The 19,024-nt window shown below is 50.5% G+C and overlaps 6 protein-coding genes and 1 non-coding gene across 7 annotated transcripts; 4 read left to right on the forward strand and 3 right to left on the reverse strand.

Annotated features, from left to right (window-relative positions):
- Positions 1-3,449: 3,449 nt before the first annotated feature.
- Positions 3,450-4,867, reverse strand: CONPUDRAFT_143137 (uncharacterized protein; the record flags this gene model as incomplete). Its single annotated transcript, XM_007768789.1, has 2 exons — positions 3,450-4,481; positions 4,587-4,867. The coding sequence occupies 2 exons, from the start codon at positions 4,865-4,867 to the stop codon at positions 3,893-3,895; spliced, it is 870 nt and encodes a 289-aa protein (XP_007766979.1). The 3' UTR covers positions 3,450-3,892.
- Positions 4,868-5,086: 219 nt separating this feature from the next.
- CONPUDRAFT_t48 lies at positions 5,087-5,177 on the reverse strand. Its single transcript has one exon. It is a non-coding gene; the product is annotated as a tRNA-Leu (tRNA).
- A 484-nt stretch (positions 5,178-5,661) lies between these two features.
- Positions 5,662-7,051, forward strand: CONPUDRAFT_52785 (kinase-like protein; the record flags this gene model as incomplete). The annotated part of the gene is made up of 5 exons (XM_007768172.1): positions 5,662-6,216; positions 6,273-6,446; positions 6,504-6,650; positions 6,769-6,836; positions 6,898-7,051. 5 exons carry the CDS (start codon positions 5,662-5,664, stop codon positions 7,049-7,051), a joined length of 1,098 nt encoding a protein of 365 aa, XP_007766362.1.
- Positions 7,052-10,870: 3,819 nt separating this feature from the next.
- Positions 10,871-11,656, forward strand: CONPUDRAFT_136280 (N-acetyltransferase NAT13). The gene is made up of 4 exons (XM_007768790.1): positions 10,871-11,043; positions 11,103-11,200; positions 11,256-11,540; positions 11,593-11,656. The coding sequence occupies exons 1-3, from the start codon at positions 10,884-10,886 to the stop codon at positions 11,496-11,498; spliced, it is 501 nt and encodes a 166-aa protein (XP_007766980.1). The 5' UTR covers positions 10,871-10,883; the 3' UTR covers positions 11,499-11,540; positions 11,593-11,656.
- A 149-nt stretch (positions 11,657-11,805) lies between these two features.
- On the reverse strand, positions 11,806-12,516 carry CONPUDRAFT_152178 (uncharacterized protein; the record flags this gene model as incomplete). Its single annotated transcript, XM_007768791.1, has 2 exons — positions 11,806-11,841; positions 11,893-12,516. 2 exons carry the CDS (start codon positions 12,514-12,516, stop codon positions 11,806-11,808), a joined length of 660 nt encoding a protein of 219 aa, XP_007766981.1.
- A 2,240-nt stretch (positions 12,517-14,756) lies between these two features.
- Positions 14,757-17,716, forward strand: CONPUDRAFT_53008 (DNA ligase; the record flags this gene model as incomplete). The annotated part of the gene is made up of 10 exons (XM_007768193.1): positions 14,757-15,804; positions 15,856-16,049; positions 16,102-16,320; positions 16,376-16,567; positions 16,633-16,720; positions 16,784-16,972; positions 17,039-17,061; positions 17,154-17,226; positions 17,308-17,365; positions 17,458-17,716. 10 exons carry the CDS (start codon positions 14,757-14,759, stop codon positions 17,714-17,716), a joined length of 2,343 nt encoding a protein of 780 aa, XP_007766383.1.
- An 866-nt stretch (positions 17,717-18,582) lies between these two features.
- CONPUDRAFT_51896 (uncharacterized protein) lies at positions 18,583-19,021 on the forward strand (the record flags this gene model as incomplete). The annotated part of the gene is made up of 4 exons (XM_007768117.1): positions 18,583-18,711; positions 18,773-18,799; positions 18,853-18,881; positions 18,934-19,021. The coding sequence occupies 4 exons, from the start codon at positions 18,583-18,585 to the stop codon at positions 19,019-19,021; spliced, it is 273 nt and encodes a 90-aa protein (XP_007766307.1).
- Between the last annotated feature and the right edge of the window lie 3 nt (positions 19,022-19,024).

The following is a 19,024-nucleotide window of genomic DNA, read 5'->3' on the forward strand; positions in this document are numbered from 1 at the left end:
GTCGTTGAAGGAAATTAATGAGCAGCCGTTTTTGCTGGTGACGTACCGAAGTTCTTTGGATATATTCTGTTGGTTGACGAATTTCACGAGGTTTTACCAAAAATTGGCGCTGGGCTTGAGATATCTGTCTTGCTTCCCCGTTTGACGGTACCCCACCCGATCGATATCTCGCATCGTTTCCGCACTGTGAAGGGCAAGTCAAGCAAGCTAAGACTCAATGGTGAATTAGATTCTCTTACCGACTTTCGGCGCCTGCCGAGTCCAGTTGTTTGCTGGCAATCAGATGGGTTCATTGGGAAATGACTGAAGCAGTTAATGATTTTCCGTTAAACGTAGGTTGGATTTTTATACTGAAGAAAAGAAACTCCTGACTGTTTCACTTGTCCCCCTATCTAATATTCTACTAAAATTTTGTGCCAGTACCGTCTGAGGAGCAACTCCCAACCCCTCAACATATCCGAGGTGTTTCGTTGACATGTGGTGGCTGAGCAGGCAAGTCCGTCCGCCGCGGGGTTGGAAACCTCCCAATTGGATATTAATATCGTGGTGATGTTAACTTGGTGTGCTGATTTTGTTTTCCTGAGTCGTGACAGCCGCTGCGGACGGCTTCTGGGTTATTAATATGAAATTTCAGGACTGACTTTCCCAGGACTCCTCGGAGCATCGTGCCGGACCAAGCCGTCTGCAGACCGTACCTTGGCCGCGCCCTAATCCAATGCCTCGGCCCCTCGACGTCGTCATAAAAGCCGCACCAACTCCAATGACAACAGTTGACAATACTAAACCACCGTCACCCCTTACACGTTCGCACCGAACCCCGGTGGGTCCAACGACATGAGACTACACGCGTGGTGACTGAAACGTGAACGCCATGCGAAATAATCAGTGCAATATCTCGTAACATACAGCGTGCGCTACGCTCCAACCACCCATGATGCTGACTAGATTCGAATCAACAGTGATCGCGCCGCATTACTGTAATGCGGTTGCAGTCCACGGAGGGAGCTAAAGTCTGCTAAAGTGTCCTAGCATCACAGTGACAGCCAATTCCGTTTCGCAATGACCGCCGGTGCGGTATCAGTGGTATTTGAATGGACAGCTTGTCACAGGGCCTCTTGCTTTCTTTAAGCTTCTCCGAACCACATCAGACACATCATCCACGCTACTTCGGAGGTTTATCCCCGAATTTACCTCCTATGGTTAAACGAGAATGATCTGCCCACTTCTACCAACGATCGACAGCCGCTTGTTGCACAAGCCGCTACCGCTGCTCGCCTCAAGATCGCTGTCCAATTGGGAGTGATGCACTCAACCACGCCGATTAACTTTGTCGATCCGCCGGATACGCTCTCTTCTGATGCCGTTGCAGCGGCTCAGCCTCGGCGGGATGCATACTGGCAGTAAGCATCATTTGGCTCATCAGGTGGAACCTGGTGGAACGACCCTCTCCCCAACGTGTCAAGCCTAAACCCTTCTGGATTGCGTTCTTTCATAAAAGGAGCTATTATGTCTCATGTACACAGTAGCAGGTGGGGAACTCAACGCCAACTCTATGATGAATGAATAAGAAACACAACTTTTTCCAAGGTCCCGGTCGACGTTTCGGTTCCTATGTACTGCATGCTGTCGAGTTGACAAGTTCCGTTTCGCTTGCTTTGTCCTTGACACTATCTGCTGTGGCAATGGAGCGGCATTGGATACACGTATTGTATTTCGACCATCCAGCATCACTATTCTGCATATTTAACGTACGTGTTCAGTATCAACAAGGCTTGTCCTTCCAGCTTCCCCGTTTGGTCGCTGTCGCATATTCAATGTGCCGACTGTTCGCATGGTAAATCACACATCATACGGACTTCGCCCTGACCGCGCGTTCAGCCCTTTCCAGGTGTAGTGTAAGGAAGACATGCACACGTTCGACGCGTGGAGAAAATAATGTCTTTCACTCTGAACCCAGTTGACCACTGATGGCAGTTTCACTGGTATTGCATACCTACCACTCACAAAAAGGCGCCTTCACTCATATTCACACCATCCACTCGGCTACTTGACGACGTCATCGTTTCTTTCGGCAAACTGAGCCACTTGCACCTCGTCGTTAAAGTCTACCAAGAACTGTTCTGATGATAAGGTGTTTCCTCCGGACACAATAACTTGGCTTGCGCGCATACCAAATCTGTCCTATGTCTGTTCTTACGGTAGAGTTGTGGACGTCCTAGATATGTTATGGGCCGTTTGGACATCCGTCGCCCATACTGTGCTAACGACCGCAGTCTAAAATTCCACTACCGTGATGTGTTCTTGAAATCAAGGAATTCTGAAGCTTGTGGAAACGGGACACACATACAGCAAAGTCACAACTTTTTCTCATTTCGTCTATCCGTTCGACGACGGCCGTCAGAGTCCACCATTACTGAAACTCCGTTTGATCTGCGGTAAACAAATACAGTAGATTAGGGTTTGGTCAGCTTTGCGCCTTCTGGAAAGACTAGGGGTTGTATTGTCGATAGGAGTAAGCACACTCGCCTCTCCGAGGTATGATCTTCCGGTGACCCTGTATCAGTGCATTGAATGCCGCGGTATCCGTGAAACTTGGCCGCATTTTGCTCAAACTGCGTGGCACAGGGGTCGTGGTTTCAGGACACTAAGCGTCCTCATCCTCGGTCGTTTTCCTGCTTTCATCGTTATTAGCTGGAGCTGGTGGATCTTGTCAGAGTGTACTGGAAATCTCCGAATAACTTGTCCTCTGACCCCCTCAGTCATGGTCACCTCGTATTTGAGCCGACACAACTCAGGCACCGGCCTTTGAGGGTTGTCCCTATATCATCAATTCGCCGTCATGATTATACTTCTGTAGTGGCGATGGCAAGACCTTATGGCCTCCGCATGGAACATAGTAACTCCAGAATCCAGATGAAGTTCTTGTAATCTGGGCGAGATGCGAAACTCTCGAGTTAAGCGGCCGTTCAGACACAAACATCATGACGCGAGGAAAAGTTCCTTACAACTCGTCCGAGCTGGTTTAGAAGGCGTGTTTGGTTACACCGCCTTAACTATGGCAGCATTGAGGATCCGAAAGGTCGGGGAGACATCTTTAGCTGGAACGCTGAAAGCCAGAAGTATGAAAAAAATTACCACTGAATGTCCAGACTCGCTGAGACCCATTCAATGCAGAGCGGGGTCCAATATAGGACGGGCGAGTTGCTGGTTTCATGACATCAGTCATGGCCGTGTGCGGGTGGGACAGTGCGTGTCAGCCCTACCCGCCGCCACCCAGTTTTAATAGCCGGCTGAGCGTCACCTAAGAGTGGAGGATGCCGAAATACGGCCAATAAATCCTACTATTCGTCTCGAAGGTCATTGAAGATAAATCCGCTGGTCCTTAGATTTCCATATTGCAACATAGCTATTCGATGTCTGCGAACATAAAACCACAATTTTATTCTGCGCTGGAGACTGGTTTCAATTCAAGGCAAAGCAGGCGTGGCAGAAGGGAGTTTTATCCAAGATCATGAAACCCATCTGGAGGATGGTTAGTAGATTACGAGTACGGAACGTACAGCGATATAGTTGGTATACGCGCGAGGCTGCCAGCGGTATAAGAGCGAGCACATTGGTGTCAACGAGATACGTCCTACCACACTAGTCAGATAACAGTACAGCAAGAAGATCATAGAAGAAAGATAACGATACGTAAGATAGAACATGAGATGAAAGAGATGCTAATGAGATTTGATGATGCGATGAGTGGAATGCCAGATACTAGCACAAAAATGGTAAATGGAGTAAATGGGTAAACACTGTCTATGCTTATAGGTGAGTTGTGCTGAAGTCTTGACTGTCCTTCAGGTGTAGGCTCTTGCCCGGTGGTGGTGACGCAACACTAGCTTGCTCATTTTGTGATATCTTCGAGTGATCCTATAGTACGCTGCTTCGGCTTGTGTTGCTTGCGCGGGGTGTGAGGGGTGCGGATGAGTTTACGGATGTAGACGTCATCATAGCTCCGGAAGACGCACGTCGCAGGGCGGGAGAGTGACGGTTCAGATATCTTCCTGTCCCGAGGTTTTGGGGCTGGATTTTGGCTATTCTTCCTGTCCCTGCCCTTGAACGGAGAACTCTCTTCATCCTTGCTGTCTTTGGGTTTGGACGATGCCTTCTCCTCTTTCGTACCTTTGCTCTGTGTGCGGTTTGAGACATCAGACTGGTCTTCATAGTCCGCGAGAGTGGCCCAGACGCAGTGCCAACCTCCTCCGTCTTCAGCGAAACGCAACGCAACACCCGTGTGGTTTTGGTCCCAGCGTTGTTCGGACTTGCCGGCAGGGCGGACAGTCGCGGAGCGGTCAGAGTGGAATGCCTTGTCGGTGAGAGTGATCAAAGCACAGGCTTTGACCGTAAAGTTGACCCGTGCCTGTCCAGAGGTACCGGCGGTGTCCAGAAGGGCTTGCAGGGCAGCATCCATCTCTAAGGACTTGGGAAGGCCACTGCACACCATTACGTGAAAGGCGTCAAGCGAAGTGCGGTAAGATAAGATGGCGAGAATAAGTTAATATGTGGACAACCAAGGAAGAAGAGGACAATAAACATACGGATGCATGGGATCGTAACCGTCAACAAGGATTTGGAAGGAGGTGTCGTCAGCAAAGTCGAGGGTGAGCACAGGGTGGTTAGCGGAGCGACTGAGGCGAGTGAGAACCTTGCCGACGAGAAGAGAAGGGTCATCTCCAATGCTATCGAGGCGGCGTGGAACAGGAGGGGGACGGCGGGGCTTTGTTGGGGATGGCGGGGGTGTCTCTGAGGATTGGAGGGAAGTGGAAGAAGAAGGGACAGAGCCACATTCCGAGCTCGCTTCACTGGAATCGCTGGTCATGGTGACGTTGAAAAGGAGCCACTGAGAGACGATACAACGGGAAAATGGACTAGTCGAGAGGGAAGCCACTCAGGACAAGGGCGAACGTCGTGAAGGGAGCGGGGGAAGCTTGTTGATGGGATTTGACTACGTCCAGATCCTACATGGTGACATCCGGTGACATAGACGGGTCCTTTACTGACGCGTGGTAAAAACTGCCAAGAGCCCGAGGGAAAAATATGACACTGACGAGATTCGAACTCGCGCGGTTTCCCATCACGGACTCGGCCTTGACCTAAACGTGACGCCGTAACCACTTGGCTACAGTGCCTTCCAATAACGGAAGGCTGTGACGCATTATGGCAAAGCGAGAGTGGCCGTCACCAGGTTACAGGGTCGGATGGCGATCAAGGGAATCGCATTTGTGATACTGGGATTGATATATGATAGTTGGGATACTGACCAGTAACTAAACTGCTTACCACTACTTGCTAGTACTAGTAGCGGTCAGTGCACCGACGCTATCATCGATGCATTCTGCTCCTCGTCCCGCCGGCCCACGATCCATACGCCCTTCCTCTCCCCTTCCCCAGCTCGACCTTCAGCCGACGCGTCCCCTCCAGATCAGACGGCCCTCTGACCACTTGGGCCTCGCTCCCTCTGCATCACCGCCCCCTCTCTCCGTCTCTCCCGGCCCTCTCAGGCCTCGCACTGCTGGAGCCTCCAGTGCATCTAGCAACGGCCGCCCGAGCCTCAAGCTGTCCTTGACTGAAAAGGACTCCCAGAACACGGAATACTATGCAGGCCCACCCAACATGCCACTTGAGCTCCAGGAGAGCCCAGAGTTAAAGACCGTGCGCCCAATCCTTCGAATCAACACCCCTCGTCAAGAGGAAGTCGACAACGAAGTAAACAACATTATCGATGGCGTCCGCAAGATCAACGTACACGTTACCCGCGCCAACTCCGATGCCAGCAATGACGCCGACTCCCCGAAAGATGAAATTCACCAGGGTCAGCCGCTCGAATGGTCCGACGACGTATTCGCAGTGCTTTCTCGCCTCGGTGAGGGAAATGGGGGCGCAGTGTTCAAAGTGCAGGACAAACGGACTGGCAAGGTCATGGCTCGCAAGACCATCACGGCCCGCGAGGCTCCGCCCCAGCAGCTCAAGCGCGAGTTAACAATATCTTCCACTGCCGACCATTTCAACATTATCCGATTCTTTGGCGCATATGTGTCCCCTTCAACATCAGAGGTCAATGTCCTCATGGAGTATTGCCAGGGTGGTAGTCTTGCTGCCGTAAGCGAGCGTATCAAAGCTAGAAACGCGAGGATAGGAGAGAAGGTTGCTGGAAGAATAGCTGAGGGAGTGCGTTTCTACAGTCTCATTTGTGTGGGCTATGAATACTCAAATAAATCTCTCAGGTTTTATCAGGTCTCGCTTACCTACATTCACTCAAGACCATCCATCGAGATATCAAGCCATCGAACATCCTTATGACCGCTGAGGGTGTTGTTAAATTGTGCGATTTTGGCGTGTCCGGCGAACTTGTGCGATCAATTGTGAACACGTTCACCGGAACATCTCTGTACATGGCTGTGAGCTGCATTCTTTCGCGTATTTCAAATATACATCTGTTAACATTGAGACTTCAGCCCGAGCGTATTCGCGGCCAAAGCTACTCAATTCGTGCAGATGTATGGTCGACAGGGCTCACCCTACTTGAGATTGTCCAGAATCACTATCCATTCCCCGAAGATCTCACCTCCATTGAACTCCTTGTGTATATAACCAATGGAGAGGTGCGTTAATCTCATTATTCTACATGGTTGCTTGGTCCGTGTCCCGGCCGGCAGTGCACATTGTTTCCTTCATTCATATTAAAAGCGACTTCGCACCTATGCTGACTGTGATTCGTAGCCTCCTCAACTTTCAGATGATGAAGACGTTCGGTGGAGCGATGAAATGAAAGACTTCGTAAGGCAAACGTGAGGATTGACCAATCACCACTCCTGAGCACTTCGGCTGACCGTTCTGATGACTGCCCAGCCTCACAATTGATGCCAATGACCGGCCAACTCCGCGGGACATGCTTTCTCATCCTTGGATCATCAACGTCATGAAGAAAGAAGTACTCATGTCAAGGTGGATCGGTGAGGTTTGGGGCTGGAAGAATGGGCCTCCGAAGGTTACCGGATCATAACACACGTAAGGGTCTCACCTGTACCAATGGGATATGTCTGGTGATGCATCTTTGCAGTGCAATATCTATCAGGGCTTTGAAGAGAGTCCGTCACCGTGTGTGCTAATCTATAGCATGTATGGCTTAGACAACGATGCATCTGAGTAGAGGGGCTGGCTCAGCTTCTCTTCTGATCGACTGCCGAAACTTCGTGTCTTGTCCGTGGCCGCGAACAACACACAAGCATACGCGGAAACCCAACGCCCCCTTTGGTTGACGAAGGCCATTCACCATAAGTACTCGTCTCTGAAAACACCCACCTTTTCCCCCATATACTTCGCTCGTGTCATGTTTCCTTACCATGTAATCATCCCCAGCACCTTTCATTCGTTGCTTTGCTTTGCTTTTCCCCGTCGTCATCTTCTTTGTCCTCCCACCTGTCCAATAATCGCTGTTTGAATGATCCATCCTTCGCTCTGACATGTAGTACACCCGATGTCTGGACATGAAATACCGCCTACGTACATTTCGGAGTTGCGCCCGTTTACGACGCTTTACTTGGCTTTCCTCTAGTTCCGCAGTCGTGTCCCTCGAATCTGTTTCCGTCTTCCCGTGGTTATTCTCAAGATATATCTAGTAGTAACTCTCATTTGCTCGCATATCCTCTCTTTCTGATTTCAGACTTATCTACATTGGTACTCCTACCTGCTTCACATACACTCGTACAAAATGCCATGTATCTCGGAAGAATTGACCTACAATCGGCGAGACGCAAGGCTACCTCAATTATTGGTTCGGAGAACGGCGAGCGGCCACCCACTCATGTAACCCTAAACACGGAATGCCATTCATGCGGTGAGAAGTGTAAGAATCTCCCTTCGGATGCAGGCATGAGCTAGTGGTACAAGTCAACTGGGCGTAACAAGCCAAGAATTAAGTTGGTGTCCCTTCGTAACTTTCTTGAAAGTTTGACCGGAGACCGGTGACCCCCCATATTGAAGCGGAGCACTCCACGGGAACGTTCCGACAAGAGTCCGCTGAGAGTACCGTGTGCCTGGTGTCTTGAACTTCTATTCGTAGTTCATCTATTCGTAGCTGTGGGTGAACACGTCTTCGAGGCTGTGAACGCATCAGCCGCAGGCTTCTTCCGTGACCTAACTGAACTTCGATATCGAAGCCTGGCCGAAAACGCCGTACCGGCGGTGAACGAAGCTTGAGAACAGTGAGAGAAACCATCATTATAGGACAGGAGGTGACATGCCAACATGGGGGCGTTATTAGACGCGCAGGTGAGCTGGGGTCGCAAATAGCGAGAAGTTAAAGTGGTCGGGATGAGCGCTGGCCCGACTTCGAGAGCAGGATCGGTAATCACGTCGGTATGTTCCACAAGAAGGAGGGGATCAAAGTTAGCAATTAATTGTTAATGTACCTTCATCGGCCGAGTCTTGGTATATCCGTCGAGCTTGGAGATGAGCTGCGTTGTTGTCACTGCGCATCAATGCACGAAAAGCCGTATCATGTGGCACAGACGAGCGCTTGTCATCAAGCAGGCGTATATAGCGAGCAGCCCATCGTATCTCATGCCCGTTGTTATCGCCTTTGGACCTCGCGTGCATACACAGTTCGCGGTCTTATACTTAGAATGAACGAGATTGCGTTGGCCTTCACGTTTTTGGCCAGACCAGGCCAAAATATCGGGACGGTACCGGTCGGGCCGGCCAGGGCTGTACACCCAAGGGGAGCTAAAGGTGTATCCGCCCAACTCTAGTGAAATCCTGTGTTTGCGGGCTTCTTACCCCAAAGAGTGGGGAGATAGTCGGGACGGACCAGATCCACGAACGTACCAACAAGCGCAGACGTCACGATAAAATGGATGTCAGCAAAAATTCTGAATGGTCATCGGGATGCTTAAGCGTGTAAGTTGGAAGGCTTTGAAGACAGGAGACGTACATACATTATTGGTGTACAGTTGCTCTGCATTGGAGGTGGAAATCAACGCACAATGATGACACTGCGTAAAGGGAGACTCCCATTGGCACATGAGAGGCCGATTATCTGAGCGAGGTGCCCTCGTTTGTCGCTGACGGCACAATAAGTGATGTTCGTTGGCTTGATCAGGAACATAGGAGGTGGTGAAAGTCGAAATCCGATCGTCCGGATACAACCTGGACAACTTCTTGGACTGCGCTTGAGCACCCAGTATCGCGCCGACAGAATTGAGATATATCAGAAAGCCACTGCATGATCCATCGGCCAACAACCTAATAACGTAACCTCGAAATCTATAGGAGAAATGTGTGTGAGTATACGGGCGCCGACATTGGTGCGTGTCGACCAAAGTTACTCCAGTGAGGCATCCTTCCGGTCAGAAACCTCCTAGATGCTACTCTTTTGAGTAACGACGGACCGACAGATTGCAATGTTGGTTGTGGGATCTAGAGCTGAAGGAAGCGTGGCGACATGTTGCCCACTCTCTGCAAATCAAGGAGATCGACTGGGAAATGACGAGAGACCACGGATAGACCGCTTCAGGCGCAAAAACAGAAATGCGCGCCACCAAGCTTGATGAGATATGTTCGAAGCCCATTGTGTCCCAGGAATGTCGAAGATTACCATGAGAGCACAATGAAGATTCCAAGTTCCTGGTTCGGGAGTCCGGCGTACACCTCAGATGCTTCCCGGACCAGGTGGCCACATTCGCTGTCCAAGGTTCAACGCTACTTTATCCTTATGAGGGTAAGGCGAGTTCATTCTTGGATATCCGGAAGCTTGTTGGGCCAATGGGCTATGCAAAGGATGAACCGTATTCGCGGATAAGTTTTGAGATTTGGTTCCTGCAATGTGGTCCCGATACGATGCCGGTGAATGTTAGGCGCCAAAGTAACTGGCTAGGTACGCCGGGGATCAGGTGTCGACCTACTATGATCCATCCGCGAGTAATTCGGAAGAAATGAGCGAGAACGAAATAAACGCTCATAGATTGAGAGATGACACGAAACAGCCTCAGACAAGGGGTAGACCGCGTCGGGTGGGGGTCCAGGCTCCATTGCTTGGCTATGGGATGAAGTATATCTACCGGAGAGAGTCAGTTGACCTAGCGTAGAGATGTTGTGACCAATAGCTTTCGGTGACACGAGTACAACATGGACTTATCACTACTGGGGACTCAAGTGGATGACTGGTTAAAACCGGACTTGTCAAACGGATCGAACAAGGACAAAAGTATCGCCTTGAAGCTTCCGAACGGTAAGAAGAAGTCCGCCTTGACCGTAAGTCTAGATCTGCACGAGAAGATGCTACCATAAGGAGGGAAATTGAGGGAACATATGACTTGCTAACCGCTTTTTGGGTAGCAGAGAGACCAGGACTTGGGAAAAGGATGGGACTGGAAAAGTTAGCTCCATAGCAACACAGCACAATTTCGATAGGAAGAAAAGTTCTTCTATCTTTACCCAGGCTGTCATATATCTTGCATGCGCAGTAGGTGACTTGCGTACATGGCGATGGTAGATGTGACGGAGGTCGCCCTCGGTGGATGGACGATGGGGTAAATAAGAGATGCTTACTTTTTATATATGATTATCTGTACTTAATGGTCTGACGAGTGCTATGTCAGTGCACGGAGCTCACCTTGTAAGTGAGTTCGAACGAAAAGGCATTTTGGGAATGTCATGACCAGTGACCACCTATTTACTCACTATGAATTCAGTCGAGATGAACAGGCTGAAACAACTCGGGAAAAAAATAGGAGCTCTAGCACTGTATAAGTGAAAATGTTCCCACGGGTGGTCGATGGATGCTCCGGCGATCGCTAGGTACTGGACAACACCACTCCCCATACACACATCCATTCATGTCGACCTCTACCAATTCACGCGTTTCTTTCGCGTCTTTAACTCCCAACAATCTAGGAACTGTCCGGAAGCTCAATTCCGTGCTTTTCCCAATCAGATACAGCGACAAGTATTATCAAGACATCCTACGGCCAGAGGTGGAGGAGTTCTGTCAATTGAGTGCGTAATTCTCAACGTGCTAGGGGTGGTCATGAATGATAGTGGCTTCTTTGTTCTAGTCTATTACAACGATATACCAGTGGGAAACATCTGCTGTAAACTAGAAGACAAAGATGGTGAACAGTGTCTATACCTTATGACCATGGGCATTTTGGCGGTATGCGACAACGCTCATCTTGTGAGGGGCTGATTCACATCTCCTATCGTTCCAGCCGTACCGATCACGAACATTGGGCTCGCAAAGCCTTCAACGCATCCTGGATGCTGCCGCGTCGCACACCAAGCCAAAGATTACTCGCATCTACCTGCATGTACAGGTGTCTAATGAAACAGCCAAACGCTTTTACGAGCGTCACGGCTTCAAAGAGACGGGTGTGCACGAGAATTACTACAAAAGGATAGAACCAAAAAACGCATGGATATTGGAAAGAACGATAGAGCCAGCTTCCAAGTAGAGTGTGTCGCTTCGAGCGCAGGCATCAGGTTGGCATCAACCGGTGAGAGTTACGCATAAATCATCAAAATTTGCGTCTCAACTATACTATACAGGGCACGCTCCTAAACTACAACATGTACATGCTATATTATATCTGCAATATGAAAGGGAAAGCTGACAACAAATTAAACTCGGAGCGGGTAAGGCATTAAATCAATGTAAGTGTACTTGCTCGGGCTACAGAAAAAGGTATCGAGACGACGATGTTTTGTCATACCGAAAGCAAATTAATCATACTATTAGGAAAGCCAGGGCGCGTCGTGACTTCACGGTGTTTCCTCGTATCCACAGTGCTTGACGAGCTGAAGAACAATTTAGCTACTGCAGTCTCCCATTCAAAACTCAAAGCCAACCTGATGCCGTTTCAACGCGTCCTTCCTGGTGAATGTCTTCCCGCAGCCGCCGTTACACAAGAATGGCTTCTCTCCGGAGTGAGTTTCGCGATGACGCTTCAGATCGTGCTGACGGTTGAAGGACAGTGCGCACATGTCACAAGAGTAAGGCCGACTTGGCGATGCCGGATACTGCACCGGGGCAGCGACAGGACTTGATCGGGCGTATGGCGATTGCGAGTGTGGCGGGCTACCCACTAGCGGGTTATGCTGCTGCCCAGAATACATGTGGGAGTCGGGAGGTGATTGTCCAGTCGGGTACCGCGAACTCTGCTGCTGAGAAGCAGGATATGCAGGTCCTTGGCCGTACCCCGAAGGAGGCACAGACATGTTGTACGGCGGGGATGCCGAGACATAACCACCTCCGGCATACGGTGCGGCGGCCCTGGGAACGCTGGCCAGTCCGTACGGGTGGGTTGATTGTGGTGCCGAAGGGTGTGGTGGCGCCGCTATCGTGTACGTCTGGTCCATCGTTGAATAATGACTGGACGAGTAGGGAGAGGGTTGCTGGCCATTGACAGTGTTCCATTCGGGACGATTGGGTACGACGTCGGAGGGATAGTTGTAGTTGCGCCGATCCGACATGGCTCAAGTTGAACGGGGCGAGGTTGGGTGTTGGAACAGAATCTGGGGCATCCAGGTACATAATTATAAACCATTTCGGAACCGCTCACTCCCTGTGCAGAAATTGCTTTCGGGGCGGTCGGTTACGCTTCCGATAGATGGGCGTTAGTTTGGTAAAGAGGGTGAGGCGGCGCAAACATGCCCGTAAGCTCTGGCTGTTCTTCCGGAAGAGGTTTGATGTCCTTCTGTGGTGCCTGGGTGACCTGACGGTCATATTAGATGGCAACGGTTACATTGACCTGGTTTTCTGGACTTGGTGCAGCCTAACCAAAGTTGGGCCTAGCAGGTATTGGCGAGATGTCTCCTGTCTCCACCAAGCCCCGGCCTTCCGTCCACAACGCCAGATCCCAGGTACAGCCTTCCGATCTCGGAAGCGTGAAACACACTCAGCGAACCTCTCGTGGCACATCGTCAACATCTATCGCGGCATGACCCTTGTGCGATCTTATGACCTCAATGCTACCCGCACCAGTCCGGCGTTCTAAAAACGTCCGATATTTGCTTCCGCCCATGCCAACCAGTGTCAGGTCAGTACGTGCAGAGCGACCTGATTATAGATATGTTCTTCGTTGGTCCTATCAGATACAACTGCGCGGCATAGCCTCGCCTTTCCGATATGATCGAAGTTTCATAGTTTTCCCAGACGCAATTCGGTCCGCAAAAACAGTTGGTTCTACGAAACGAGTCGACATCTAGAGATCTTCTCGTCGGCAACTATCGCATGTTCAGAATTCGAATTTTATGGCTAACGAGACTCGAACGGATCGTCTTGTAGGCCATCGCCATAGATTTAAAAATCTGACTACTTGCTTTGCACACTCAGCAGTCAAGCATTCATTTAGCTCCCTTGTCAGACGTCAGTGTGAACAGACTCATCGTGGCGCTTAATGGACTACGAGACCGAAACTCACCGAAACCGCCTGACTAGCCACAAAGAACTTTTTTCGGATATAGTCGCGAAGGATCTCACAAGCTGATGCATTTGGGTCGCTGGAGCAATCAAGGGTTCTTCAGGCACCGGTTCTAGTGAGAACTCATGCAAACGCGCCTGCTGCATATTGGTGATTGTGTCGACGGACTCTCACGTCAATACAACCAGACTTGGACTGTAGAAGATCGTTCTGGCTGGACTCTTCATCGGCACCTAACGGCTGAATCATCTCAGTCAGAGATCTTCAGCTTCATGCACAAAACAGGTTATTCGTCGTGGAGCTTTAGGAAGACAACCAACCTGTCGTTAACCTCTGGCTCTGTCTTTGGAACATGACCTAAGCTTACCAGTCACCGATCATGGATTTTTCCGAGGAATACGACGTGATTGGTATCTGAATCGTGCAGCGCTGTACAGGACTGTGTTTGTCCAGTTCGCCAGATATGGCTCCGAGTATGGCTCGGCATGAAAGCAAGTTTGGACTGAATGTTATCAGATGTCATGCGGTACTTCGTGTAAAGTGATTCGATGTGATCCTGCAGTGGATGAGCTGGTGAATGGCGAAGTCGGAAGAGGTCATATGATGACGAGATATTGTTTGTGTACACATGCATCAATCATTTTTAATCTTCTTGCAGAACATAATACCTATGCTGACGTCGACCATTCATTGGGGACGAATGAGGGGTCCGATCGTGACCAGTAACGTCAAGATTAGATCGGCCTACAATTACATTGACGCGAATTCCCGGATTAGGAAGCCCCACAAGGAGGTTGAACTCTCTGCGACGGCGGCCAGTGTGAGTGACGCGTTCACGCGAAACAGGTGAGACTCACTTTCGTGAAACGTTGCAAGCTTGGCAGCTGCTGACCTCTTCTTGATGTGAACACCCATCAGAAAGACATCGCGATGGCTAAACGCAGCAACCCCTCTCCTTCGACTCCAAAGCGTAAGAAGCGCACCAGACCAGCAAATGACCAAGCCATTCTGGAAACATTCTTTCGCTCACCTAGAGTCTCGGTCCCTACTTCACCGACACCTACGCCTACAAGGAAGAAGGATAGACCGATTGGTCACCCCGCAGTTGACAACGCGCCACAAACTGATGAGGAGTACGCAAGGGCTCTGGCTCTGCAGGATGGCGTCACTGTTTCTGAAATGCAAAGGCTTGAAGAGAAGTGGAGTCTGTCAAAGGCATCCTCGACCCAACGCCCTGCGCATGCTGCTATGGTGAACATGAACGCTGGCCCATCTGGCTCATCTGCTTCAATGCCCATCGTAGTTTTGCCAGATGACGGCGACGACAGTATCCCTGCGTCACCAGTACCCAAGGAAGACGCACAAGATACGTATGCTTCTCCCGATCAGAAGTCCTCACTCGATGGATCGCTCTCTCTTTTTTCGAGCAAACAGCCACACGCTGGTAATTATAGCGTTGACTACGGGGACCTGTCCGTCGATCCCTTGACGTATCCAGTAGACCAGGTTCCTTGGCCGCCAGGCACCCCTGCTCCATACGCCTTCCTTGTCCACGGCCTCGTAACACTCTCAGGCACCAAGTCACGCATAATTATTCTCAACGTTCTGACCAATGTTCTCTGCACCCTGCTAAGACACCACACTGACTCCGTCCTTCCGGCTCTGTACCTGCTGTCTAATACTCTGACGCCTCCGTATTCTCCACTTGAGCTTGGTTTGGGAGGATCCATCATCTCCAAGGCAATCCAACATGTCTCTGGTTTGACACCGGCTGCCCTCAAGAAACTCTACGTCAAGTCTGGTGATCCAGGCGACGTTGCGTTTGAAGCCAAGTCGAATGTCCGTACTCTCGTGGCTCATAAACCGCTTTTGATCACCGGCGTCTACGATTCTTTGCTGATGATTGCACATACCAAAGGTGAAGGTGCTACGAAGCGAAAGCAGTCCATCGCTGAAAAGCTTCTTGTATCTGCCAAGGGCGAGGAAAGCAGATACTTAGTCCGAACGTTATGTCTAAATCTTCGGGTTGGTGCGGTCAGACTATCCATTCTGACCGCCTTGGCTCGGGCCGTCGTCCTTACTCCACCAAGTGATGTGGCAGATTCTACTGAGTCCCTTTACTTCGACAGCTCTCTTGTATCTTCGGACGTCACGTCAGCAGCGCAAAAGGGCAAGAAGAAGGACAACCCCGTTCGTGAACAACTGGTGGCTAAATGGAACTATGCAGAAGCTCTCATTCGTAGAATATACGTGCAACATCCCAATTACGATCATATAGTCGAGGGTATAAATTCCGGGGGACTCAACGGACTGGCGGGCCGAGTTCCACTGACCATAGGTACCCCTTGGGAATGTTTGTATCTCACTGACATTGCTAACATGACTTTAGGTATACCTCTACATCCTACTCTCGGTTCACCTACTCGTTCTTTGGACGAAATTTACGAGCGACTCAACAACCAGCCCTTTACGGCTGAGTTCAAGTACGATGGGCAACGTGCTCAAATCCATGGTAAGAGGATGGCAAACGGACAAATCGATGTTAAAATTTTCTCGCGGCACCTGGAGGATATGACTAGTAAAGTACGCACGCTAGTGACGCGTTTCTATGTCGAAAATAAAAATATCTTTTCAGTACCCCGACGTCGTATCCTTGGTCTACGACATATTTTCGAGATCAGAACACTTGTCTTCATTCATCACAGACTCGGAGATTGTCGCGATAGAACCAAAGACGGGAGTTCTCAGATCGTTTCAAGAACTTTCTAACAGAGCACGCAAGGACGTCACACTAGGCGATATTAAGATATCTGTTTGCGTCTACTTGTTTGACCTTATGTATTTGAACGATAAGGTAAGTAGCATCTCTTCTCGTCATGTTGTTGGCAACACTTTAACACCGTCATCAGCCCTTTCTTGAGCACCCTTTCCGGGAACGGCGGGAGAGACTTCGAGAGTGCTTCCCACCTTTCGTTCCAGAGGATTCGCGGTTCGCTCGGTTGGACCACGTCGATAGTTGTGAGAGCACAACTGGCAGGGAAGCAATAGAAGAATTTTGGCAACGGGCGGTAGAGAGCAGCTCAGAAGGTCTCATGATAAAGGTGAATAAACTCAATCAGCCTGCTCAGCTGACGGCTGTATCAATTTACTATGCCCCGGCCGAAAGCTTCTGGACAACACAGAGGTCGAAGCTACCGACGGAGCGGAGAAGGAGAAAGGCAGGAAGAAGCCTTTGCCCGCCACTTACGAACCAGGTCGGTTAGCAATTATGCGCCGCCGGGCCACGTCGCTGATCACCTGCTTCTTTTCTCTCCTAGATAAGCGGACTTCCGCGTGGCTTAAGCTCAAGAAGGACTACGTCGAGAGCGTCGGTGACAGTCTGGATCTCGTACCCGTGGGTGCATGGTATGGGAATGGACGCAAGGCCGGGTGGTGGAGTCCAATTCTGCTTGCCGTTAGAGATGCCGAGTCCGGGCGACTTGTCGCTCTATGCAAGTGTATGTCAGGTACGCCGCGGAGAATCTATTGTACCATTTTGTCATGCTGAGCCGCCCTTCCAATCCCTAAAACAGGGTTCTCTGATGCGTTTTACAAGGTGAGCGCTGGCCCGAGGGTACCAGGCGGTCCGCTGAGCCCGCAACATGTGGTGTAGTTGCACCGAGCTGACCCGGTGATTGTCTTGGATAGTCGATGAAAGCCGAATACGCAGAGGACACCGAGAACTGTTCGCCCGTGCCAAGGTGGGAAAGCGAAATGGGAGGTTCGTGCGACGCCTTTCATTGGACCGTCCTCCCAAGCATGGCCGAGACCTCTGACGTGATCTATTAATTAATCCGTTTAGGCTTTAGGCCTGACATGTACTTCAGGCCTATACATGTATGGGAGGTCAGGGGGGCAGAGTGAGTCCACAGTAGATCTCGCTCCGTTTTTGTAGCCTTCCCTTCCAAGCTGCATCTCTTTCTCTATTTGGCTCCAGCTAACTTGATTATAGCATAACAATAAGCCCTGTATCGGTAGCTTCTTTGGGATCTGCCTCCGCAACGCGTGGGTTAAGTTTGCGTTTTCCCCGCTTCATTCGCGTCCGTGATGACAAGGCGATCGAAGATGCAACTAGCACGGAGCAGCTCACCGAATTATGGCGGGGCCAGCAAAGACGTGGAAAAGGTAAGGATGGCGAGGGCGTGGATGACGGAGACCTGGTCGACGTTGTGATGCCGGAGTCAGACATGGGAAGCGAAGAGGACGACTAGTGTATTGTAGTATAACGATTGTGTTAATCAAGTGTTGTGGACGTTAGGTTACTATTGGACAGTGCCACATTTAGTAGGTAAGATGGATTAGCACAACATAGGGGCTCATAAGGTGAGAATTCTACCCCTATGAGCGATGTAGGACGTTGTAGCTTGGTTGTACCGGCTCTTGCACACACCGGTACTGATCGTTCCTCATCGTTACTCCCATCGTACAATGCACATGAGCCTCCTGAACGTTCTTATCAGCTTTGCGGTGTCCCTGTTCGCTTTTGGAGGGCAAACGCTGGCCTGGGAGACGGTTCAAGATGCAGGTTCGTAATGCAGTCCATCCATCTCGGGATTGCATTGAGATACCCGTATCGTCTCGTAATGCAGCCAAGATCGCTAGACACCTCGTCGACAACTCGCCGAACTCAATAGCGACGATGGCCACTGTCTTTCCCGAGGACCACCCCGCGATGGCCGGTACGCAAGGGAAACCATAACGCTCAGATGTCAGTCGTATTGATCATCACACACTGACATGCGCAGGTCAGCCATTCTCGTTGCAGGAGTATTACGCAAGGTACGTATAGGCCACACAATCACGTACACATCTCGTAACCGCCTTTATCCATCTCTATCCATCCGTCGTCGTCATTGATGCATTGCACCTTCGGTACCGCCCCAACCTTGACATTATGCTGACCGGGAACCCTTTGATGCCCGCCTGCATGCACAGCTGCCACACGAATGGCTCCCTGACGTTCCTCCTCCTGCCGATATCGCAGCACGCACGTAATGTCCTCCAGTCGCCTAGTCACGTCGTGACCCTATCGGTCTCGGACCCACACCCGGCAGCGGCCCGCGCTCGTGTAGCTCTCATGGGTACCGTCACCGTTTACGAGAACGCCAAAGATGTGCCGGATCGCGAGGCGCTGCAGGCGTGCTATCTTGCTGCACACCCTGATGCGGAGTGGTGGCTCCCAGAGGACGAGGAAGCTGCACATATAGTAGGTGTCGTCATGATGGGTTGCTGCTCAAGACTAACGCGCTTTCTTGCCTGTCTTTCAGTCGTATTGGGCACGCTTTGACCCACATGTAAGTGATAGTTCTCCAGTAAGACAAGCGTGCTCATGCAATGTCTGTTATAGCATGTGTATTTCGTAGGTGGTTTTGGAGAGTCAGTCTATATTTCTTTTTAACCAGAGCAAGGCTGCTGACATTTTATGCAGCGAACATTTCATCGGCTATGTTCCCCTTGACATGTACCGGGAAGCGTTACCATCTCGCAAGGTGATAGTCGATCAAAGTTCGCGCTAGGAG

Source organism: Coniophora puteana (genome assembly GCF_000271625.1).
Source record: "Coniophora puteana RWD-64-598 SS2 unplaced genomic scaffold CONPUscaffold_4, whole genome shotgun sequence".
NCBI classification, from domain to species: domain Eukaryota; kingdom Fungi; phylum Basidiomycota; class Agaricomycetes; order Boletales; family Coniophoraceae; genus Coniophora; species Coniophora puteana.

What these genes read in the sequence shown, in the direction of transcription:
- CONPUDRAFT_136280 (XM_007768790.1), top strand. Translation starts at nt 10,884, where the DNA reads ATGTCGACCTCTACCAATTCACGCGTTTCTTTCGCGTCTTTAACTCCC. An exon ending in GGAGGAGTTCTGTCAATTGA is followed by an intron (nt 11,044 to 11,102) that starts GTGCGTAATTCT and finishes TCTTTGTTCTAG; the next exon opens with TCTATTACAACGATATACCA. An exon ending in TGACCATGGGCATTTTGGCG is followed by an intron (nt 11,201 to 11,255) that starts GTATGCGACAAC and finishes CTATCGTTCCAG; the next exon opens with CCGTACCGATCACGAACATT.